A 25,614-nucleotide genomic window follows, 5' to 3' on the forward strand; every position below is an offset into this window, starting at 1 on the left:
CTGGAGTAATGACTAAAAGTAAATCAGATAAAATTAAAATATTGCCTTTTTTCCTAATGGGCATTTGCTTTGTTTCAAGTCATAAACTAGATATTGCATTGCTATCAGTGGATACAGAGGTCTAGCTTTAAAAAATTTTTTTAAAAAATTTGCTGTAAACTGTTAATTGATATAGCCCACTTCACCATAATGGGTCTTGTCTACCTTTATTAATCTTTGAAGAACAAATGTTTGCTACCAAAGTAAATCAGTATTTTGAATGTGCTTCTCCTGGTTTTTACTATTAGCTTAGTTTCTGTAAGTATTCCCACCAGTCCTAAGAAGCTGTTTCTTTTAAAATAACCATCACCAAAAAACTTAAATATACATAATACTTAAATATTTGACTGTTTTTATTTTTGAAAAGGTAACAAAAAAAGTAACAACATTGTGTGAAGATGGGAAATGAGAAAGATGTACTTTCTGGAACTTTCTCATAACATTTACGTTACTAACCTGTGAAATCCAATTTGATTTGTACTTATAAAGACAGGAATTCTTAACACAATAAAATGGTTTATTTTAAGTGTGCACATATTAACCAATGGCCTCTCAAAACCACATTTTAGATACTGAAAATAAAAGGAAAGAAAATGCATCTTTAAACATTTTGTGGAATCTTTGACCACATATATTTTGTTAGAGCTATGTATTGTAGGGTTTTAGGTTTATTTTATTTATTTGTTGTTGGTGGTGTGATTTGTGTGTGTGTGTGTGTGTGGTGTATTTCTGTATTGTATATGAATTCTTTGATTTTGGGTACATGCCCTTCACGGGAACCAAACCCGGGACTCTCTGGTCCGCAGGCTGATGCTCCAACCACTGAGCCAAACCAGCCAGGGCTATGAATTCTTTTTTAATGTGATGCTTAAACACATCTTTAAAGGTAAAGATAAAATAAAAATGGAGTATAACGATTTCCTTGAAAACTTCTACAATGTTAAATTTGCAGGCAGCTTCAGACTGTCTTAATGGTGGTAACTACTCACTCGGCTCCTTTTTTTTTATCCTCACCTGAGGACATTTTTCCATTTTTTGTTCAGATAGGGTGGGAGGGAGGGAGAGAGAGAGAGAAACATGGAAGTGAAAGGGACACATCAAGTGGCTGCCACTTGCACAACCCAACGAGGGCCGGGGACAAACTGCAACCGAGGTATGCACCCCCAGCGGGAACCAAACCCGGGTCTCTCTGGACCGCAAGCCGATGCTCCAACCGCTGAGCCAAACTGGCCAAGGCCTCGCTCAGCTCTTTTTAAAAGGTAATCCCTCCAGAGAAGCAGTCTGTATACATTCCTAACACTTTGTTCGCTTTCATTTATTCGAGTAAGTCCTAAGTAAAACAATGGAAATGTATATAGAACTATCAGTTCTTTCTTACTTGACTTAATGATATCTAGATACATGAATTTAACTTGCTTTAATGTAGGCAAACTTGTCGTTTTTGTCTATTTTCTGTAAAAATAACATCCCTCTCCTGCATATTCTTTTCTTGACTCAAACGAAATATTAATCTATGGTCAAGATAAGAGAGAAACGACTGAGATGAATGTCTTTACTAAAATACCAATAAATTTGTCAAACTCAAAAAAAAAAAAGTATAGGTACACTCAGCCAAGTTAAAAGTTAATGGGTAGGCACTCTCAAGTGACAAGAACTCAAGCTACAATATCCAGAAACTTTTCTTTAAAAAATAAAAAATGGCTAGATGACAAAGCTCAGCTATTTCAAAAATAAATCAAAATAAAAAATTCAGGAATGGCGAAACTGTGATAAACAGTCTAAAGGTAAATAAATATAGAGTAAACATAGACCAATAACTGTAGGAACATAAATGTTATAAACCTTTACAGAAGACAAATAAGAATATTAAGTAATGGTGTAGATAGGTTAAAATATAAGTATGTTTATGTCCTCATTTTTGGTAAGGGGAGTTCATACTTTATTCCAAAGTTTAAATGTGATTAATAATGACAAACTCTGGAGTCTTATCTTTTAAAATCCTAGAGGTGTTTTTATACTGGGTATGTAGTATTTTTACAAAAAGATTAATTTCTTTAAAGTAAAAAAGTAGAAAATATTTTATGATTCATTTTTATGAATATAGAAATTTAAATTCTAAGTATGACATAGATAATGAAAAACAATTTCAGAGAACAAAAATATAAATATAATAGTATATGTTTAAAGATAGAGGACAATACAAAAACAAGTTTAAATGTTTATTCCAATGTTCTTTTAAGTTCTATAGAAGACAAAGTCAAATTTTAAAAAGGTTATCTTTAGTGATGTACTCCTACCAATCATGGGCTGCAACACAAAAAAGACAAGCCAAAAGAAAAGAGTTAATGTCCAGCTGGCGTGGCTCAGTGGTTGAGCACTGACCCATGCAACAAGAGGTCACTGGTTCGATTTCCAGTCAGGGCCCAAACCCAGGTTGTGGGCCAAATCCCCAGTGGGGGAGGCAGCCAACTGATTTCTCTGTCATCAATGTTTCTCTCTCTAAAATCAATAAAGAAAAAAATTGGATAAAAAGAATATAGTTAAGTCCTTACTCAACGTTGGTTGATAGGTTCTCAGAAAGTGCAATTTTAAGCAAAATGATGTATACAGCAACCAATTTAACCACTGGCTAACAGATATAAGCAAGAGTTAAGTTCCTACAGCATATTTCTGGTTACAAAAATATCACCAAATTTCTACATTAAGACACAAACCACATACGTTAGACATTGAAGTAAATGTGAGCGATACATAACATTTAACAAAGATTAATAAAAATAAGATAATTATTTTCCAACCTGCCTATTCCAGTAGGGTCACGAGTGGCCAGAGCCTATCTGCAACTCACGGAGCAAGCAGGAACCAAACCTGGACAGGACGCCCTTCCACCTCAGAGCACACTCACGATTTAGATACCAATCAACCTAATATGCACATCTTTGAGATGGATGTGGGAGGAAATTGGAGCACCAGGAGAAAACCCATGTAGAAATGGAGAAAACTTTCAAACTCCACACAGACAGTGGCTCCAGCCTGGATTCTTTTTTTTCCTTATCAACATTATAACAAAGCATTATTATTTGAGGACCTGCTATACTTGGAATGGATAAATGGTCTACCAAAGGATTTTAAAGGATTGTGTCCCAATACTAAAACACAATAGGCCCAAGATATACTTTATTTCGATCCTTTTCTTACAAATCTATATTACCTTACCAATTTCTTCATTAATCTGTAATGGGAATATCCATCTGAGCACTGCCTAGCGTTGTTTTAAAAAAAAGTTATAAATATTTGACCCAAATCTATAAAAAATAAAATGTATTAGGCTATGTGATAAGAAATACATTATTATGATGAACTTTAGTAAGTAATCATCATCATAGGTCTTTTAAAAATGAGGAGATTTACCCAGGTTAAAATTATCTTGGTACCTCAAATCATTTGTGAATGAGACCAGAGGCATGCATAAATATGACACTTGAAATGTATGTAACTCTGGGGCAGTCTAAAGGCAACACAGGCAAAGAAATACTAGCACAATATAGTTCCATTACAAAATAAGAGACTATTTAGGAACTATAACCAATGTAGTCCTCTAAGGGAGGACAGAGTTTAAAGACTTATGTTTTGACATCCTCCAAATCTTTGCCCAGATCCCCCAAATCCTCACCTCTTTGAAGAACACAACTACAATTTACAATAAAATGTCAATTTCTTTATTTCAGCTAGAGAAGGGCAAATGATAATCTCCACTCTGCTTTCTTATCAACAGTCCCATGCTACAACACAAGCAGTAAGCGCATATGTATATATTTTTTAATCCTCACCCAAGGACATTTTTCCTTTTTTTTTTTTTTGGTCAGATAGAGTGGAAGAAAGAGAGAGAGAGAAACATCGATGTGAAAGGGACACATCGAGTGGCTGCCTCCTGCACAACCCAACCAGGGCTGGGGAAAACTGCAACTGAGGTACGTGCCCTTAGCGGGAACCCGGGTCTCTCTGGACCGCAGGCCGACGCTCTAACTGCTGAGCTAAACCGGCCAAGGCTAAATACGTATTTTTTCTCAGGTTAAAGTTACCCCACAAATGATGATGAACTGAATGGTCTGAAACTATTTAGGTATAATCAGAACTTGATAAAAGGGTATATTCCTCATAGTCTAGTTCAGTTTTAAAAGAGTTCTGCATTAGGCCCTGGCTGGTTTGAGCAATGGTTAGAGCATTGGCCCACGGACCTTGGTTTGATTCAGGCCAAGGGCACACACCTTGATTGTGGTTTATCCCCAGCCCTGGTTGGGGTCTGTGCAGGAGGCAACCAATCGATATGTCCCTCTCATATCAATGTTTCTCTTTTCCTCTCCCCTCCCACTATGTCTGAAGATGTCTGAAAAAAATATCCTCAGTTTAGGAATAAAAAAAAAAAGAGTTCTGCATTAGGGTTTTGGGCACAAACAATGAAAATAAAAAATTTCCTGCGTTAATTTATAATTTGTGTATGTAAATCCAATGTTTTTAAGTTGTTTGAGTAATACCATATAATAGCAATAAAACTTCACCATATCCTATGTGCTACCATGTCACCACCACCTCCAATCCCATGTCTCATTCATCAAAAAACGATGCCAATGCTGTACTAGGACTTGAAAATCAAATGAAAAGAATACCTGACTAGCCATCCAAGAACATTATTTTGAAATAGCCCAAGAAAACTCAAAAAGGCTGTCTCTAGAAAATTGTGTAAAATGACACAATAGTATTTAAAACATACCACCCATAGAGACACCTAATTAACTGCTGCATAATAGTTTTTGAACTGGTATTTTATTATCACTGCATCTCTTACTAAAGTAATGTCAATTAACAAAATTTTTAAGAGGACTAAAATGGAAGTCAAACTAATGATGAAACCACTGTTTTTCAAAGTGTAGTCTATAAACAATCTGTATTAAAATCACTTATGATGCTTATTAGAAATGCAACCCAGCCTGTATGGCTCAGTGGTTGAGCATCATCCCATGGACTGAGAGGTCCCAGTTCAATTTCTGGTCAGGGAACATGCCTGGGTTTTGGCCCGATCCCCAGTAGGGGGTGAGCAGGAGGCAGCTGATTGATGTTTATCTCTCTCTCTCCTTTCCTTTCTCTAAAATAAACAAAATTAAAAAATCAATAAGAACTTAAAAAAAAAAAAAAAAACAGATCCTGGGACTGATCCTTGAAAATTCTGATTTATAATACATATGGGTGATTTTTATGCACACTTACATTTGAGTACTGGATTAGACATTAACCCTCTCAAATGTCACATCAATTCTCTAAGGACTCCATCTTTTCTACATGAATATAGTGTGAGAACCATGAAATTACAGAATTCTACACACTGATTTTAAAACATAATGCTAGCCCTGGCCGGTTAGGCTCAGCGGTTAGAGCGTCGGCCTGCAGTCCAGAGAGACCTGGGTCCGGTTCCCGCTAAGGGTGCGTGCCTCAGTTGCAGTTTGTCCCTGGCCTGGTTGGTCGTGCAGGTGGTAGCCACTCGATGTGTTCTTTTCACGTCAAAGTTTCTCTCTCTCTCCCTCCCACTCTATCCGAACCAAAAAAAAAAAAAAGAAAAAATGTCTTCAGGTGAGGACAAAAAAAAAAAAACATAATGCTAAAAATCTTTTAAACCTATACGCTGCAATTCAGATAATTTGGTGGCGGCAAAATGCTGAATCCTATTTGAAATTTACCTGATATGAAGTCATCTTTTCTATTAAGAATATTCTTACCATGCCATGATCAAATGTGAACACACCAACATCACGTCCATGATGAATATGATTCCGTCTAATAATTGGGTTTCCATGATTTTTAACCCAAATCCCAGCTAAAGCATTATTGGAAATTTCATTATCCTCATATATTCCCTACAATAATTAATCAGAAATAAACATTAGTAAAGCTAGAAAAAATATTTTAAAAGAATAAAATCACAAAATTAAAAAAAAAAATACCTGTGCATGATCTGTTATATAAAGTCCAACATTTTCACAGTCGCTGATATTACAGTGCTTGATAGTGGGACATGCTCCTTGACCACTAACACATACTGCAGAGCCAACTATAAGAAAAGCAATTTAATTAAAAAACCCATTGGGCAACAATACAGAGACTCATTTTATAATAAAACATAAAGAAAACACTAACCTGTACATGTACTTCTGATGATACAGTGATCAATAATAGGACTACAATTTACTGTAATCTCTAAGCAGTGGTGTGCATTGTGGTGTTGAGCAGATTTGTCATCAGGGTTAAACTGAAAAGTACAAATTTTGTTAAACAGAAAAACCACTGCCTTTAATAATTTCATCATATTATTTTAAATCTTAAAATTTCTTACCCTTATTGTCATATATCCAACATAAGCATCCTCAGAACCTTCCATAAAAACAAAGGTTGAATCTCTAGTGTTTTCAATTATAACTTTGTCTGCTACTTTTCCAGGTGCTGTGGATAAGATATTTAAAGCAAATTACCTTTACCAGACAGATGAAATAGAAATTTTAAGACTACTTTTTAAAATACAGTAATACTTTGTTATAAAACTAATAATACAGAACTTTTTAAAATTGAAAAGTCGTTAATATTGAGTAGGGAGGACTAATACTCATTTTAATTTTTTTTTATCCTCACCCAAGGACATTTTTGCATTTATCTTCAGATAGAGTTGGGGGGGAGAAACATCGATGTGAGAGAGACACATCCAGTGGTTGCTACCCACACGACCCCAACTGGGGCCGGGAACAAACTGCAACCGAAGTACATGCCCTAAATGGAAACCGATCCCAGGACTCTGGTTTGCAAGCTGACGCTCTAACCGCTGAGCCAAATTGGCCAGGGCAATTTTTTTTTCTTTATTGATTTTAGAGAGAGAGGGAGGGAGAGGGAGAAACACTGATGAGAGAACATCGGATTAGCTGCCTCCTGCACACCTCCCACTGGGGATTTGGCCAACAACCTGGGCATGTGCCCTGACCGGGAAATGAACCAGCAACCCCTTGCTGCATGGATTGCCGCTCAACCACTGAGCCACACCAGCTGGACAACACTCTTTTTATTGGTAACTATGTTTCACTGGCCTTTACTACAGGCAGTCACAGTTAATACAAATATTATTTAAGTATCATACTGAAATGCATGTATAATAATACTTCTAATAAGATTTAACTACAAATAGTATTCAATATTTATTTCTTTAATTTTATTTTTTTTTATCCTCATCCGAGGACATTTTTCCATTGTTTGTTCAGATGGAGGGAGGGAGGGAGTGAGAGAGAGAGAAACATCAACGTGAAAGGGACACATCAAGTGGTTGCCACCCGCACAACCCAACCAGGGCCAGGGACAAACTGCAACTGAGGTACGTGCCCTTAGCGGGAACCGAACCCAGGTCTCTCTGGACCACAGGCCGATGCTCTAACCGCTGAGCCAAGCCGGCCAGGGTGAAACCTCTTTATTTAATAAACTTATTTTAAAAACTGGCCTTGATTTGGAAAGTAATAAAAATCACTAGGCAGAAATTTTTGATCCCCTCCCCCGCTTTTCTTCACAGTGGAAATGGAGGAAAGCAGAAGGGGCAGAAATGCAAATTTTATTAATAAGTAATAATTACTAGCCATCTTAAAACGGTCTATGTACTGTATCCTTAAAAAAATCAGAGACAGCATAAATCTTCGACAAATACTATATTTACTCTTAGAAACTTCAGCATAAAAGCAGCTTTTAAATATTAAAAAACAATATTTTTTCTTTATTGATTTTAGAGACAGAGGAAGGTAGGAGAGACAGACAGAAACACTAATGAGAGACTATCGACTGGCCGCCTCCTGCATCCTCTCTCTGGGGATTTGGCCCACAACCTGGGCACGTGTCCCGACCAGGAATCAAATCAGTGACCTCTTGGTGTGTGGGTCGATACTCAACCACTGAGCCACAGCAGCCAGGCATAAAAACAGCTTTTATATAGCACAAAAATATTTAAGATGAAACTCACATTTTTCTTTCCTTAATGAATAACTGAGGCAGTTGAACAAAGTGGTGACATCAAGAAATAATATACATCTTAAAAAGAAATAGATCCATAATCTCTGAGCACTCGTGTTTTTATTTCTATCATATAAAATATGCATGATATTTCATTCTTATTCTTTCCTACACTTAAGGTATTATCAAAGTTACATAAATTTTAAGTCACTAGTATTTTATAAACCCATTATATAAGTAAATTGGTAAAATGCTAATTAACAATGCATTTCAAAATACCTGCACCAATCATGGTGATTGGAGATTCAATATATATCCATTCATCAGTATATATTCCAGAATGAACAAAGATAAGTCCATCAAAATGAGCTTCTTGTACCCCACCAAGGGCATCTTCAATTGTATCATAATACTAGAAAAAAAATAAAGTGTCAATATAGAAATGAAAGATTACCATTTTAAGTCCTATAAAAATATAGATTAAACATACCAACATATTTTCTCTTCCTTTATATCTTGCAGGGTTACTGTAGAAATGTTCAGCAAATCCTGGCTTTACATGTGCACCTTTATACTTAATGTCAAAAAAAAAAAAAAAAATTACATTCTAAATTAATTATTTTAGTAGTGTATGAATATTTTAAATTAAATATTTAGTAAGAGATAAATTATTCCAACTAATTTTCTGTTGCGTAGTGCAATGTAAAATCTGGAACAGTTTATGACTCAGTAATATCCAGTAAGAAAGGATAAGGTTTCTCAATCTCAGCATTATTGATATTTGGGACATACTGACAGTTCCTTTGTTGTGTGGGCTGTTCTGTGTGCACTGTAGAATGCTTAGCAGCATTCGTGGTCTCTACCCACTAGCTACCAATAACATCCTCTTCTCCAGTTGTGACAACTAAAAATGTCTCCAGCCCTGGTCGGTTTGGCTCAGCAGTTGGAGCATCCGCCTGTGGACCAGACAGTTCCAGGTTCGGTTCCCCCTAGGGGCACATACCAAAAAAAAAAAAAAAAAAATTAAAATGGCCCTGGCCGGTTTGGCTCAGCGGTTAGTGCGTCCGCCTGCGGTCCGGAGAGACCCGGGTTCAGTTCCCGCTAAGGGCATGTACCTCAGTTGCAGTTTGTCCCCAGCCCTGGTTGGTCGTGCGGGTGGCAGCCACTCGATGTGTCCCTTCACGTCAATGTTTCTCTCTCTCTCTCCCTTCCTCTCTCTCCCTCCCACTCTATCTGTACAAAAAATGGAAAAATGTCCTCGGGTGAGGATTAAAAAAAAAAAAAAAAAAAAAATTAAAATGTCTCCAGACGTTACCAAATGTCCCCTGGGGAGCAAATCACCCTCTGAGAACCTTGGTAAGGAACTATATGAAAATTAAGCTAAACTTGAAACTTTAAAACTACTGAACACTAATAATTTAAACAAAAATTTAAACAGATCCATAGAACATATAACTGCTCCCAGGCTACTGATGTTTATTGTTACTGTTTAAATTATTAATGACAGTAGTGAAATTGTTGAGTATTTTGTTGGTTGATAAAAATGTTCACTAGCTTGAAACCTATTCTTGAGATTAATTTTTTTACAAACTTTTTTTTAAAGTATGTTTTCATTGATTTTTTAAAGAGAGAGGAAGGGAGAGAGAGATAGAAACATCAATGTGAGAGAGAAACATGGACTGGCTGCCTCCCGCATACCTCCCACTGGGGATCAAGCCCGCAACTGGGGCGTGTGCTTTGACCAGGAATCAAACTGGGACCTTTCTCTCATCCATGGGACAACTGAGCCACACCGGTCGGGGAAGATTAATTATTTTATTTGTTGTCAGGTTAAATATATGTCTTTGTTCAGTGATATCTATTCCTTTACAGTAACTATTACTTCATCAGGGTCATTACACCTGTCGTTATGAGTGTGGCAAAATGTTTTTTTTTTTGTTTATCCTCACCCGAGGATATTTTTCCATTTTTTGTACAGATAGAGTGGGAGGGAGAGAGAGGAAGAGAGAGAGAGAGAGAAACATTGATGTGAAGGGACACATCGAGTGGCTGCCACCCGCACGACCAACCAGGGCCGGGGACAAACTGCAACCGAAGTACATGCCCTTAGCGGGAACTGAACCCGGGTCTCTCTGGACCGCAGGCCGATGCTCTAACCGCTGAGCCAAACCGGCCAGGGCAGTGTGGCAAAATGTTTAAGTAAGTCATGGATACCTGGAATATTCCCCCTTTTCACAAGGTTCACAAAATAGGTTTGTATGACAATATAAATACCTCCCTGCATGAGTTTAAATTTTTATAAAGAAAATTTTATTTACAAATATATAAACCAATAATTTCTATTTATACTTCATACCAACTGCTGGAAACTCTCTTTCCAAGGATTTGGATGTTCATATTCTTCTGGATTAATCTGGTAGAATTTGCCAGGTTCAGGATGCATCATAGGGCGGGTATATTCAAATACTTCCATATATAATCGCTTCCTGAAGGTAGAAAAAGAATTAAAGAGTTCTTCATAAAAACTTTTAAATAACTACAAAAAATTATTTGAGGACTCAAAATAGTTTACCGTTAGCACCATAAAAGCTGTTGTAAAATATAGAAAAGTATAAAGGAGATAACCAATACTTTCAATACATTCATTATTAATAGTTTGCTGTTATTTCCTTCCAGCTGTTTTATCTATAGTTTCATTTTTAGCTGTGATTTATATAGGACACAAAACCAAAATTTTATATTCTGCTCTTTCACTTTTTATTTATTTATTTTCAACTATTTGTTTGTTAATTCTCACCAGAAGATATTCGTCCATGGTTTTTTTTTATTAGATAACAGTGAAAGAGAGGGAGGCAGGGAGATAGAGAGAAACACATGGATGTGAGAGAGACACATTAATTGGTTGCCTCCTGCATGGGGGTGGGGGGACAAGAGGAGAGGGAAGAACATCAATGTACAGTACTCCTCCACCCATTAATGCATTCATTAATTGTTTCTTTCTTTCTTTCTTTTTTTTTCCTTTATTGATTTTAGAGAGAGAGGAAGGGAGAGAGAAACATCAATGAGAGAGAACATCGATTAGCCAGCTCCTGCACACCCCCCACTGAGGATCAGGCCCACAACCTGGGCATGTGCCCTGACTGGGAATCGAACCGGCAATCTCTTGGTGCATGGGCTGATGCTCAACCACTGAGCCCCACTGGCTGGGCTCATTGGTTGTTTCTTGTATGTGCCCTGACTGGAGATTGAACCCACAACCTTGCATATTAAGACAACATTCTAACCAACTGAGCTACCCTGCCAGGGCACTTTTTCACTTTTAATAACAGCATTTTCTCATGCTATTAAAAACTATAACAATCACTGTTCATAACCATACCCCAACCCTCCAAGTAGACATTACATTGTGTTCACTTAGTCTATTTCCTTATTGCTGACATAATTTCTCATTTCCGCCCACTATTAACTATGCCATCATGAAAAATGTGTACATAAGGCAAAAAAGTTTTCAGAAGTGGAATTATTGTGTCAAAGGGCATGCATATTTTAAGGTCATAAATATAATTATCCAAATATTTTACAAAAGCTATGTATAAAACCCACATTTTCTCACTAAATTATCAACTCACATTTGTGACCAACAGGTGGCTTAGAATTTATAAACAATCTAATTTTGTCCTTATTTAATTGTAATCACCAATTCACACTTCAACTTCCCTAACATCTTCAGCATTTTGGACAGCAAATAATATCTCTCAAGATAATAAGAAATAAATTTTCACTTACCACAAAATTGGATCATTAGCAAGCTCACTGAAGCGTTTACACACGCAAGCTGCTCTACAAAGATCCTGTTCTAGCAAGTAAGAGAAGATTTTTAGAACCACTTCATCTGGCAGTTTCTCTTGAAGATACTGTTCAGCAGGTGCTGCTATAAAGAGATTAACAAATAAAATATAAACAACCTATTTATCATGTTAGTGATGACTTCCCCATTATTTCCAAAAGCATAATTTTGCCCTGGCTGGTGTGGCTCAGTTGGTTGGAGCGCCAGCGAGTGCACTGAAGGGTCGCAGGCTGGATCCCCAGTCAGGGCACATACAGAAGGCAGCTGATAGATGCTTCTCTCTCTAAAATCAATAAAAACATATCCTCGGGTGAGGATTAAAAAATAAAATGAACAAATTGAGCATAATTTTAATTTAATCTAATGAACATCTTTTATTTTGTGATGACAATCATTTTATAAACATTTTGCTTTCATAGATGACACATTTATTTTATTTTATCTTGACTTAAATATTCTCTTTAGTTATTATGTACAATATTTCAGAAACTGGTGAAAATAAATATATATAAGGTATTTTTATATAACAAAATCAAAGAGGGAGAGGTCCAAGTTGTCATGTTTACTCGGTAATAATCATTTCTCAATCCCAAATGTAATCATTTAACTTAATAGTAATACATTTGATTTTAATATTTGGTATCAAACAAAATTATTTGACCCTGTCCCTTAGTTTTCCCATAGCAAATACCTGCCAGATCTTGTGATTTTCCAGATACTCTTGCACGTTTTGCACGATGACCAAAGTTTTCTGTAGTTGAAGTTGAGGCACCCTTCAAAAACAAAATGAAAACTAATTAAGCAAGTATTTTTACCATATATAATCACTACTTCTAAAACATGATGACATTCCTTTTGTTTGTTTCCTAACAATTCGTTCATTACAAAAAGAAAAGCAATTCTATTTAATTTACCTCCATACTGCTTTTTGTAGGACACGCTGTTCTTTTCGGCAAAAGAGTTTTTCTACGAAGTTGGTAAGGACTATTTTGTGCACCAGGACCTGATTCTTCTGCAACCATATCTGCAGGTACATCATCATCTGTTATAAACAAAAGCAATGTGAAAAATGACATCCATTAAAAAAAAAAAGAAAAGCTCTATGGATGCAGTAAACATCTAAAAAACTTCCTAAACTTTTTTTGGGGGGTGGAATATTACTTTAATATAAAATTCCAGCTAACTGGAAGATAACCATCTGAAAGAAATGTTGGTTTTCTACTTTATTTCTTACTTCAAAATAAATTCCAAAATAAATTAAATTAAATACAAAAAAAGGAAACAAAAATCACTAGACGAAAACAAAAAAAAATTATTTTTTATAATGTTAAAGTAGAGAAGCTCTTTCAAGGTTATGACAAAACTTGAAAGGCATGAAAAACACAGGTGAGGAGGATGTTCACTTGATGAAGGGCTTGAGAGGAAGTGAGTACTACATGGTTACAGCCCAAGAGGGATGGGAAGGACAGTCTAGCAAGGAGTGTCAGAGTCAAAAGAAGGAAGTCTACATGGAGGGTAGGGTGGCCTACAATGAATAGTCAGACAAAGCAGGGAGAAAAGGGCATCATCACACAGCACAGGGGACAATAGACCTGAAAGACTGGTTACATGCAATAGAGAAACTGATCAAACAATTAAATAGAATAATGGAAGCCAGAGAAGAGAGTTAAAATATAAAAAGAGAAAACTAGAATAAACTCTATGTTGTCAGACTAGAATGGAAGGTATCAACATGGCTGGCACTCATGATTTTTAATAGATATAGAAACAAATATAGACGTCCACTGAGAGAAAGCCTAGAAACAGTGACACTCCAATACCAGTGAACATGAGCAGCACTTGGGAGCTTGGCTTCTGAATAACATTTTCTATAAAAGAAATAAAAGGCCCTGGCTGATTTGGCTCAGCAGTTAGAGTGTGGGCCCACTGACTGAAGGGTCTCAGGTTTGATCCACGGCCCTGGTTAGGGTCATGTGAGAGGCAGCCAATTGATGTATCTCTCTCTCCCTCCCACTCTATCTAAAAATACCAACAGAAAAATATCCTCGGGAAGGGGAAGGGAGAGGGGGAGGGGGAGAGAGAGAAGAGAAGAAATAAAGGCTCTTTGGAGAAATGGCTGATTCTAGGTTGGGGGAAATACAAGATGAGCCTGAAATATCTTGTAGCAGAACCAGAAAGTGCTAAAAGAATGATGAGGATATGTCAAAATGACATAGACGTCAGCCTGAATGGTCATCCATTAACAAAATTATGTTGGAGCAACAAAATTCATGATAGTGAACGGATTATAACCCATTGAATGAACAGCAACCAATTAATTCATACTGCTATAAATAAATGTATTATAAGTTTGATAAGGAATGGGATGTTTGAAGTATCTCCCCCACAAAAAAGTTATTAAGTAGAAAGGGAAAAACAGTAACTCTATAGGAGAGATGCCAATAAGATACTGCCTTACTCAAGTGCTCAAAGTGAACATCATCATCAGTGGGACAAACTGAAACAGGGTGCCATCCCGATAGCATACAAAATCACACAGCATCACACCTATAATATTCCTGACAAAGATGCATAACCTAAATCTGTGAGGAAACATCAGAGAAAACAAATCTGTTCTGAATAATCTTCAAAATTGACAAAGTCCTGAAAGTTAAGGAAAGTATCACTGTTTCAGACTGAAAGATATAGCAACTAAACGCAACATGTGATTCTGAACTGGATCCTTTTGCTAAAAGGTTGCTATCAGGACCAATAGTGAAACTTAAATGGATATATAAGATTAGAAGACATAATGTGCCAATGTCAACTTTCTGATTTTTATAGCTGTAGTGTATTTATTTAGGAGAATATCCTTGTTTGTAGGAAATACAGACTAAAGAATCAGGAGGTGACAGGACAACAGGGTGGCACTTAGGAAAGAATTGGGGGAAAAACTGTTCTGTACCACTAACTCTTCTCTAAGTTTAGAGTGTTTAAATTATCAAAGATCAAAAGTTTGATCATATAGTAGTATCATGAAAAGATAATATTGCCCAGCAGGTATGGCTCAGTAGATGAGTGTCATCCCTTGAACTGAGAGGTCCTGGTTAGATTCCCGGTCAGGTCACATGCCCGGGTCACAGGCTCGATCCCCAGTAGGGTATATGCAGGAAGCAAAGCAGCTGATCAAAGTTTTTCTCCCTCATCAATGTTTCTGTATCTCTCTAAAAAAATCAATAAAAACGTATTTTAAAAAAAAAGGCTCAGTGGAAAATACAAAGGAAAAAACAGTTCTTAACTGCTCTAAGAGCAATTTGGCAACAACTACTTAACAATTCCATATATAGGAATTGTGCAGCTATATTCACACATGTGGGCAAAGTAGCACATACCAAAATTTTTATTGTATACTGTTTCTAGTACTAAAAGGTAACAATCAAATGTTCAATAAGAGTTGTTAAATAAACTATGGTCTAGCTATACAAGACTATTACATGGTCATTGCAAAATATAAAGCAGTTCTATATAGATTGATAAGGAACTATCTTTAATATACAGTTATGTTTTAAAACTGAAATACACAGCCTGGCTGATGTAGCTCAGTAGCTGAGCATTGACTCCTGCACCAAGAAGTTGCCAGTTTGATTACAGGTCAGAGAATATGACTGGGTTTCGAGCTCGATCCCCAACAGGGGATGTGCAGGAGGGGGTCAACTGATGTTGATGCTTCTCTCTCATCAATGTTTCCATCTCTCTCACTTCCTCTCTAAAAATCAATTAAAAACATATTTATTATTATTTTTTATCCTCACCCGAGGACATTTTTCCATTTTTTGTTCATATAGAGTGGGAGAGAGAGAGAGGAAGAAAGAGAGAGAGAGAGAAACATCGACGTGAAAGGGACACAGAGTGGCTGCCACCCGCATGACCAACCAGGGCCGGGGACAAACTGCAACCGAGGTACACACCCTTAGCGGGAACTGAACCCGGGTCTCTCTAGACCGCAGGTTGACGCTCTAACCGCTGAGCCAAACCAGCCAGGGCAATTAAAAACATATTTAAAAAATAAAAATATATAGAACAATGTGTTTAGTGTGGGTAGTTTAAGGCTATACATACATATTCTTACGTGTATATATTTACTAATATATAAACTCCATGATAGTAGGGAGCCACCCACTGGCCAAAGATGTCACAATTTGAGCTACATTATGAATAAATGGAATTAACAAAAAGACACATATTTAAATCTGTGAATTTATAATAATACTTTAAAAAATAGGTTACTTTCAAAGATTCTAGTGAAAACCAACTCATCATTTTGAAAAATGAAAAATAATGGGAGCCCTGGCCAGTTTGGCTCAGCAGTTAGAGCTTCGGCCTGTGGTCCAGAGAGACCAGGGTTCGGTTCCCGCTAAGGGCACGTACCTTGGTTGCAGTTTGTCCCCGGCCCTGGTCGGGTAGTGCGGGTGGCAACCACTTGATGTGTCCCTTTCACATCCATGTTTCTCTCTCTCTCTCTTCCCCTCCCATTCTATCTGAACAAAATATGGGAAAATGTCCCTGGGTGAGGATAAAAAAAGAAAAATAATGGGAAATAATCAAATCTTCCTCCCTCCCTCCCTTTCTTTCCTATATAAACTGAACTAAGAGGTAATCCAGTCCAAGTATGAGATGAGGGGAAGCATCTCTATAGAAACATTCTAGCAATAAATAAAGAAAAAATAATAAAATTAGAAATAATGAAAATTTGCAATCTCTAAAAGAGTTAACTGGTTTAAACACTTGAATATCAATAGATCCATAATATCCCCAAAAGAACAACAATCAGACATTATATGTCTTCTGATGAAAAGAACTTACCACCACCTATGAAGCTTTGACAGAAACATCAAATCTGAATCTCATCAAACCTGTAAGAAACTCTATAAGGCCAAACTATACCAGTTTCATCAACAAATCAATTGCATGGGAAATCAGTGGGGAAAAATAAGCAAAACTAAAGCATATTGTTTAAGAACGTACACTTTGGCATTACAATTATTTATTTATTTATTTTTTTATCCTCACTCGAGGACATAGTTTCATTTTTTGTTCAGGTAGAGTGGGAGGGAGAGAGAGGAACAGAGAGAGAGAGAGAAACATCGATGTGAAAGAAACACATCGAGTGGCTGCCACCCGCACAACCGACCAGGGCCGGGGACAAACTGCAACCGAGGTACGCGCCCTTAGCGGGAACCGAACCCGGGTCTCTCAGGACCACAGGCCGATGCTCTAACCGCTGAGCCAAACCGGCCAGGGCTAAAATTATTTTTTAAAAAAGCTAGAAAAATGATTATATAAATGCTTTTTGTGGGAAAGTACGGAGTTATGATTGGAATGGGGCACATAAAAGGCTTCTGCAGTGGCTGGCAAAGTTCTATTTCTTTCTTTTTTTAAATCTTCACCCAAGATTATTTTCTATTGCTTTTTAGAGAAAGTTAGGGAGAGGGAGGGGGGAGGGGGAGAGATATCTACATGAGCGAAGGACCCTGACCACAGCAGGGGATTGAACCTGCAACCCAGGTAATGTACCCTTGAATGGGAATTGAACCTGAAACCCTTTGGTCTGTGGGCTGACACTCTAACCGCTGAGCCAAATCAGCCAGGACAAATTCTATTTCTTTTTTTCTTTTTTTTTTTTTAATCCTCACCCGAGGACATTTTTCGATATTTTGTTCAGATAGAGTGAGAGGGAGAGAGAGAGAGAGAAACATCGACGTGAGAGCAACACATCGAGTGGTTGCCACCCACACGACCCAACCAGGGCCGGGGACAAACTGCAACCAAGGTATGTGCCCTTAGCGGGAACCGAACCCAGGTCTCTCCGGACCACAGGCCAACGCTCTAACCGCTGAGCCAAACCGGCCAGGGCCAAATTCTATTTCTTGACCTGTTGGTATTACAGTACCAATTGCAGTAATAATTCTAAACTTTAATGATAATTCACATTAAGCTATATATTTCTTTTATGTGAGTTTCTCTATCTGGCTATATTTTACAAAGGAGGTATTTTTAAAAGATAAGGGGTTGTAACAGTGTAGAATTAAAAAAAAAACAACAGGTTTTTCCAACAGTAGGCCTTGGGAAAATTAGAATTTTTAAGCCTAAATTTTCTCAACTATTCAAGATGGTAACAATATCTTGTAATTGCTATGGCTGCTGAAAGGATATAAATAAAATAACACACATGCAAAACACTCAGTAGTATGCCTGGCTCACATAAAGTGTTCAATAAATGTTTCATGTCTATTTGAAAAACATCTACATTCTATTTTCTAGAGTAAAGTTTAAATATATCTAAAATATCAAGTCTGCTAATTGTGTGTTCAAATATTCTATACCTTTACTTTTGTTGGCGGTGGTTTAATTTGTCTATTGTCTTTTGAAGGAAATTTCCAAAAAAACTTCCCATTCTACTTGCAGGTAGTCCATTTATTTTTAGTATGTACATTTTGCTTTATATATTCTGATATGTTATTTGGAAATACAGGGTCAAGACTATTATTTCTTCCTGGTGAATTACTCCTTTCATCATTACGCTTAATAATTTTTTTTTTTTTGCCTCAAAAATCTATTTTTGGCTAATAATATCCTAACAACGTTTAGTTTTGTTTTATATCAGCAAGTAATTTTTAAACCCTGTATTTTCAAATTCTACTTTTGGGTCATTACATTTAAAAAAGTATGTTTTTATTGACTGTTTTAGAGAGAGGGGAAGGGTCAGATAGAAACATCAATCGGCTGCCTCCTGCACACTCCCTACTGGGGGATCAAGCCCGTAACCCAGGCATGTGCCCTGACTGGGAATTGGACCAGGACCTCTCAGTCCATGGGATGAGGCTCAATCCACTGAGCCACACCAGTGGGCTGGGTCATTACATTTTACTTTTGGGGGGGGGGGGCGTGCTCCTAGCGGGAACTGAACCCGGGACTCTCTGGTCTGCAGGCTGATGCTCCAACCAATGAGCCAAACCAGCCAGGGCTGGGCCATTACATTTTAAATTTATTTCTTCTTAACCACTTATTACTCGATTTTCTTTCTTTTTCAGCCAAAGCAAGAATATCTGTCTAATATGCTATTTAATCCACTTAAAGTCCATTTCTTTTCTTTTTTATTAATTTATTTATGTTACAGGTCCTCACCCCCCCACCCTATTCCCAGCTTTGTTGTTCATGTCCATCGGTTATGCGTACATGCATATAAGTTCTGTGGTTTATCTCTTCCCTCTCCCCCACCCTCTCTTCTGAGGGTTGTCAGTCTGTACCCTACTTCCACGTCTCTGGGTCTACCCTGTTCCTCAGACTGTTATGTTCATTATATTCCATAAATATGTGAGATCATGTGATATTTGTCTTTCCCTGCTTGGCTTGTTTCGCTTAGGATAATACTCTCCAGGTCCCTCTATCTCATCTCAAAGGATAAGAGATCTTTCTTTCTTAGAGCTGCATAGTACTCCATTGTGTATATGTACTACAGCATTTCCTATCCATTCGTCTACTGATGGACACTTGGGCTGTTTCCATATCTTGGCTATTGTAAATAGTGCTGCTATGAACATGGGGGTACATATATTCTTCCTGATTGGTGTTTCAGGCTTCTTAGGGTATATTCCTAGAAGTGGGATCACTGGGTCAAATGACAATTCAATTTTTAATTTTTTGAGGTAACACTATATTGTTTTCCATAGTGGCGGCACCATTTTGCATTCCCACCAGCAGTGTACTAAGAGTCCCCTTTTCTCCACACCCTCGCCAACACTTGTTGTTTGATGATTTGTTGATGGCGGCCATTCTGACAGGTGTGAGGTGATATCCCATTGTTGCTTTAATTTGCGTCTCTCTGATGATTAGTGATGTTGAGCATTTCTTCATATGTCTTGTATGTCCTGTTTGTAGAGGTGTCTAGCTCCTTTACCCATTTTTAAATTGGGTTCTTGTCTTCCTTTTGTTGAGTTGTATGAGCACTCAATATATTTTGGAAAATAACCCCTTATCTGATTTGGGCAATTATGCTCTCCCATACAGTGGGTTCCATTTCCATTTTGATGGTTGTTTCTTTTGCTGTTCAGAAGCTTTTTAGTTTGATGTAGTCCCATGTGTTCATTGTCCCTTTGTTTCTGTTGCCTTAGGTGATGAATCAGTGAAAATTCTGCTGTGTATGATGTCTAAAATTCTGTTGCCTACATTTTCTTCTAGGATTTTTATGGATTCATGAGTCATATTTAAGTCTTATCCATTTTGAGTTCATTCTTGTGTATGGTGTAAGTTGATGGTCTAGCTTCATTTTTTTGCATGTAGCTGTCCAATTTTCCCAACACCACTTATTAAAGAGGCTCTCTTTACTCCATTGTATGTTCTTGCCACCTTTGTCAAATATTAATTGAACATAATGTCTTGGGTCAATTTCCGGGTTCTCTGTTCTGTTCCACTGGTCTATCTGCCTGTTCTTGTGCCAGTACCAGGGTGTTTTGATTTCAGTAGCTTTGTAGTATAATCTGATATCTAGTATTATGATCTCACCTACTTTGTCCTTGTTTTTCAAGATTGCTGTGGCTATTTGTGGTCTTTTTTGATTCCATATGAACTCTTGAAATATTTGTCCTAGTTCTGTGTAATATGTCATTGATATTTTGCACTGAATCTATAGATTGTAAAGCTAATTTCTATGATTATATTTTTAATTTTAAAAGTTGCTCTCGTTTTCTTTTTTGAGGCTTATTGTTCCTTTTTTTTATACTGGTCTGTTACTTCACCATATTTCATTTCCTTTTTAAATTCTTTTAATCATTTTACAAACTTATTTTATATTCTCTTTTAGATTGTCTTATCATTGGATACTTTTTAAAATATAAGCATAACCCCGGCCAGTGTGGTCAGTGGATTGATTCTCAGGGCACATGCCTGGGTTGTGGGGCTTGTTCCTCAGTGGGGAGGCATGCAAGAAGCAGCTGATCAATGTATCTCTCTCACATGGATGTTTCTCTCTCCCCCTTACTCTTTCTAAAGTCAGTAAAAATATGTTTAAAAATATATATATAAGCACAATTAGAGAAGTTCTTTCAGGTTGTAGGCTGTAAGCCTCAGCCTAGTATTTTGAAAAAGTCCAAGGCTACATTTTCTTTTTTTAAATATGTTTTTTACTGATTTGAGAGAGAGAGAGGGGAAGGGAAAGGGAGAGATAGAAATATCATGGGAGAGAAGTATCAACATCTATTGGCTGCTTCCTGCATGTACCCAGCTGGAGATCAAGCCTGAAATGTGGACATGTGCCCTGACCTGTAATAGAACCTTTGACCACTTGGTGCAAGGGTTGATGCTCAACCACTGTTACACTATCTGGGCGAAGGCCACATTTTCTATCCTTGTATGTGTACACATTGATGGCTTGTCTCCTGCACAGCCCTTACCTCTAACCAGGGCCAGGGATCAAACCTGCAACTCAGGTACATGTGCTGATGCTGTAACCACCGAACCACACTAGCCAGGACAAATGGGAGACATTATTATTACCTACCCACCCTGGAATTCTCCTTTCCTTCTCACATCAACACAGCAAATACTGAAGACTGAAAAGTAAGGAATTCAGAGGTAATAACAGGAAAGAGAAGGTGTTGATTAATTCATCTGCAACCTGAAGTTCCCACCAAATACATGAAGCTACATGATTTGAATCACGTAATGCCGATGTAATCTCAACTTCTAATTCATATATGAATACTGTCCTGTTCTAAGTATTCAAGGCTCAGTTATAAAAAGAATTGCATTAAAGTTCTTATCTGTACTGAGGTAAAGAATCTTAAGTTAAGCCTGGCCAGTGTGGCTCTGTGGACTGACTGTTGTTGCATGAACTGAGAGGTCCCAGTTGGATTCCCAGTCAGGATACATGCCCGGGTTGTGGGCTTGATCCACAGTCCCCGGGGGGGGGGGGGGGGGGGGGTGAATAGATGCGTAAGGCGGTGAATAGATGTGTCTCTCTCTCTCACACCAATGTTTTTATCTCTAACAACAAAAAAATCAATAAAAACATATTAAAAAAAAAATCGAAGTTAAATTTCTTCTTTGTTTTTTTAATCCTCACCCAAGGACATTTTTCCATTTTTTTTTTTTTTTTTTTGTTCAGATAGAGTGGGAGGGAGAGAGAGGGAGAGAGAGAGGGAGGAAGAGAGAGGGGGAGAGAGAGGAAGGGGGAGGGGGAGGGGAGGGAGAGGAAGGGAGGGAGGGGGGAGGGAGAGGAAGGGAGGGAGGGAGGCAGGGAGAGGGAGGGAGGGAGGGAGAGAAACATCGATATGAAAGGGACACATTGAGTGGCTGCCACCCGCACAACCAACCAGGGCTGGGGACAAACTACAACCGAGGCACACGCCCTTAGTGGGAACCAAACCCAGGTCTCTCTGGACCGCAGGCCAATGCTCTAACCGCTAAGCCAAACCAGCCAGGGCTGAGTTAAACTTCTATACAACTCTCATAATAAATTACCATTGAGCCCTGGCCAGTGTGGCTCAGTTGGCTGAACATTGTCCTGTGCACCAATAGGTCACTGGTTTGATCCCTAGTCAGGGTGCATACAGGAGGCAACCAATCGATGTCTCTCTCTCTCCCCCTGTCCCTTCCCGACTTTGTAAAATCAATAAAAACATATTTAAAAAAGGATATCATCACTAGTTATAAAGGTACAGTGCCAGAAGGTATTTACCAAGGGGTCATTCTGCCATGTTTAAAAAAATTTTTTTTAACTGACTGACTTTAGAGAGAGGAAAGGAAAGAGAGGCAAAAAACAAAACATTGATTTGTTGTTCTACTTATTTATGCATTCATTGGTTGATTCTTGTGTGTGCCTTGACCAGGGATTGAATCCGCAACCTTGGTGTATCAGGACAATGCTCTAACCAACTGAGCTACCCGGCAAGGGCAGGGGTCATTCTGAAAAGATCACTTGGCCACAATTGTAAGCAGCAAAGAAAAAAGTTTAAAAAAAAATCTGTAGTCATTTGTGTCCTCTTCATCTTTTAAACTCCTGTAGTACTGTATATATTCTTTTTTTTAAATCCTTACCCGAGGATATTTTTCTATTTATCTTCAATAAGGGAGGGAGGGAGAGAGGGGGAAAAGGGAGGGGGGAGAGGGGGAGAGAGAGAAAGAGAGAGAAACATAGACATGAGAGAGACACAGAGACACATTTATCGACTGGTGCCTCCCTCATGACCCTGACCAGGGGATGAATCACAACGGAGGTACGTGCCTTGACCAGAATCAACCCGACTCCATTGGTCCGCAGACCGACACTCTAACTGCTGAGCCAAACTATAGCCAGGACTATACAAACATATTCTTTACCATATCATAGCTGCCTTGCGTTGTTTACTTTTTTGGTATATGCCTTATTTTCCTAACAAAATTATAAGCTGTTGGGGCAAGGCCCTTCCCTCTTTTATATTCTTTCTCAGTGTTTAGCTCCCTGTCCAATAAGTATTCAATAAATGTTGGTTCTCATCTACGGAAACCCTTTAATTTTACTCAATTCAAGGAATTTTCCCCAGAAATCAGCACTACTGGTAGGCTATGACGACTTACAAACTACTTTATAAAAAACAAAAACCTGACAGGTACTGCTCCACTTCTTCCTACCTCCAACTCCACGAATTCATTTACATGTACGTCCACTATTTCTTGTTCCTTTCTAAAATTATGGAGCAGTATTCCCCAAGATAGATTTTGTACACATGAAGATTATTGTTTGTTCAATTATCCATGGTAGCTTATCTGGCTCCAAACCAAGAACCAAGAAATCATGAAGGATTAGTTATGGCTTGTTCCAACAACAAAGTTTAAAAACAAGTCCTCAATATTTTGTTTTAAAAAATTTAATTTTATAGTTTTAAGTTTTACATGTAATATTAGAATGCTAATATTTAGATGTCAAGCTGTAATATAAGACTAATAAAAATAACTCTCAACATTAAAATATTCAATTTCTACCATATCCTATAGAAAATTTAATTTTCAGTTAGAAAAAATGTTCTTGACCAGATTATCTCCAATAGAAACAGAATGTGAACCATTTTAAAATAATTTAAAATTTTCTAGTAGTTAAATAAATAAAAAAAATTTTTTTCTTTATTAATTTTAGGGAGAAAGGAAGGGAGAGGGAGAGATAGAAATATTAATGAGAGAGAACATCAATTGGCCGCCTCCTGCATGACCCCCATTAGGGATTTGGCCCACAACTTAGGCATGTGCCCTGACCAGGAATTAAATGGGCAATTTCTAGGTGCATGGGTTGATGCTCAAACACTGAGCCACACTGGCTAGGCTAAATAAATTCTAATGTAATTTATTTAACCCACTATATAAAATTTATCATTTTAACATGTGGTATAAAATTATGATATATTTTACATTGTATTTTTCCTACTAAATCTTTGAAATCACTATGTATCTTTAACACAGCATGCCTCAAATTCAGACAAGCCATATTTCAAGTGTTCAATAGCCACATGTGGCTAGTGGTTACTCTAAGTGTACAGTACTCGCACGCATACACCTTTATTAAATTCTTATTGGTCTTCTTAAATAATAAAAAGTCTCATGCAATGTAAATGGATATTATACACATATATACATATATGAAAATTTTAGATTTTTTTTAGATTTGACTATAAATCCTATAAAACTATAATAGTCTTCACTATTACTAGGAACCACAGCAGAAAGCAATGGCTTCTGGAGAATAAGTATGCTTCCTTGCCCTGGCTGGTTTGGCTCAGTGGTTAGAGTGTTGGCCCCTGGATCAGAGAGTCCCGGGTTTGGTTTCCGCTAAGGTCACGTTCCGCTGTTGCAGTTTGTCCCCGGCCCTGGTTGGGGTTGTATGGGTGGCAACCAGTCAATGTGTCTTTCTCTCTCTTCCTCCCTCTTTCCCTCCTGCTCTATCTGAAGATAAATGCAAAAATGTCCTTGGGTGAGGATAAAAAAAAAAGATAAAATAAAAAAAAAAAGAAAAAAGAAAAAAGAAAGTATGCTTCCTTAACTAAAAAAATAATCTGAAGTCTTTGATATTAAATAGCATTAAAAATTTCCATTAGGATTCATTTAAACACAAGAAGAGACTTAATTCTATATGTTTGAAACTAGCAGAATACCTTAATTTTTATACACCTTTATTACTATCTTAAAGATTTACAAAAAACTATACTATTGGCTGGGTTTAAAGTGTATACACTTTAGGGTATAGACTAATCTAAGGTTAGAGGGTAGCTTATGGAATTTAATTTGTAGAAGACCCCCCCACCAATATTATACATATTCCACATTACCCATAGCCACAGATCAAATTAGAAATTTAGGCAAATCTGTGCTAATAACTGTGCTCAGAAACAGGTCCCAGTCTCACAGTGTAAAGAACCATACTTGGCAACTGTTTCTAACACAGTTGGGAACTACCACGGAACTTTTTTCCAACTACTGAAAAAAATCCACAAATAAGCTGAAACCAAGACAAAAGTTTACTTTAAATGATTTTTAAATATTTTACTTAAAGCTTAAATATTTGAATTTAAAAATTCACTAAAACCTTTAAGGTAGGGAGCCCAGAAGTGAAGTCGTATAAATCTGCTTTATAAAAGCTTGACTTGCTGTGATCAAATGTGTCTGATTTTATATATATTTAAATTTATATATATATA

At 37.3% G+C, this 25,614-nt stretch overlaps 1 protein-coding gene across 2 annotated transcripts in view; it reads right to left on the minus strand.

Annotated features, from left to right (window-relative positions):
• Positions 1 to 25,614, minus strand: part of FBXO11 (F-box protein 11) — a 98,421-nt gene that overhangs the window by 17,865 nt on the left and 54,942 nt on the right. The window contains exons 2-11 of one of the 2 annotated variants that reach the window (XM_036263054.1): positions 12,829 to 12,956; positions 12,606 to 12,687; positions 11,854 to 11,998; positions 10,424 to 10,553; positions 8,558 to 8,641; positions 8,347 to 8,479; positions 6,425 to 6,531; positions 6,229 to 6,340; positions 6,036 to 6,142; positions 5,811 to 5,948 (exon numbers count right to left, since the gene is read on the minus strand). In XM_036263054.1, coding sequence (XP_036118947.1) covers positions 5,811 to 5,948; positions 6,036 to 6,142; positions 6,229 to 6,340; positions 6,425 to 6,531; positions 8,347 to 8,479; positions 8,558 to 8,641; positions 10,424 to 10,553; positions 11,854 to 11,998; positions 12,606 to 12,687; positions 12,829 to 12,956 — 1,166 coding nt within the window. Of the gene's footprint in view, positions 1 to 5,810; positions 5,949 to 6,035; positions 6,143 to 6,228; positions 6,341 to 6,424; positions 6,532 to 8,346; positions 8,480 to 8,557; positions 8,642 to 10,423; positions 10,554 to 11,853; positions 11,999 to 12,605; positions 12,688 to 12,828; positions 12,957 to 25,614 lie in introns of those variants that run through there. The other variant, XM_036263055.1, reaches the window with a different exon arrangement.

This window comes from Molossus molossus, unplaced genomic scaffold, assembly GCF_014108415.1.
Source record: "Molossus molossus isolate mMolMol1 unplaced genomic scaffold, mMolMol1.p scaffold_m16_p_15, whole genome shotgun sequence".
Taxonomy (NCBI): Eukaryota; Metazoa; Chordata; class Mammalia; order Chiroptera; family Molossidae; genus Molossus; species Molossus molossus.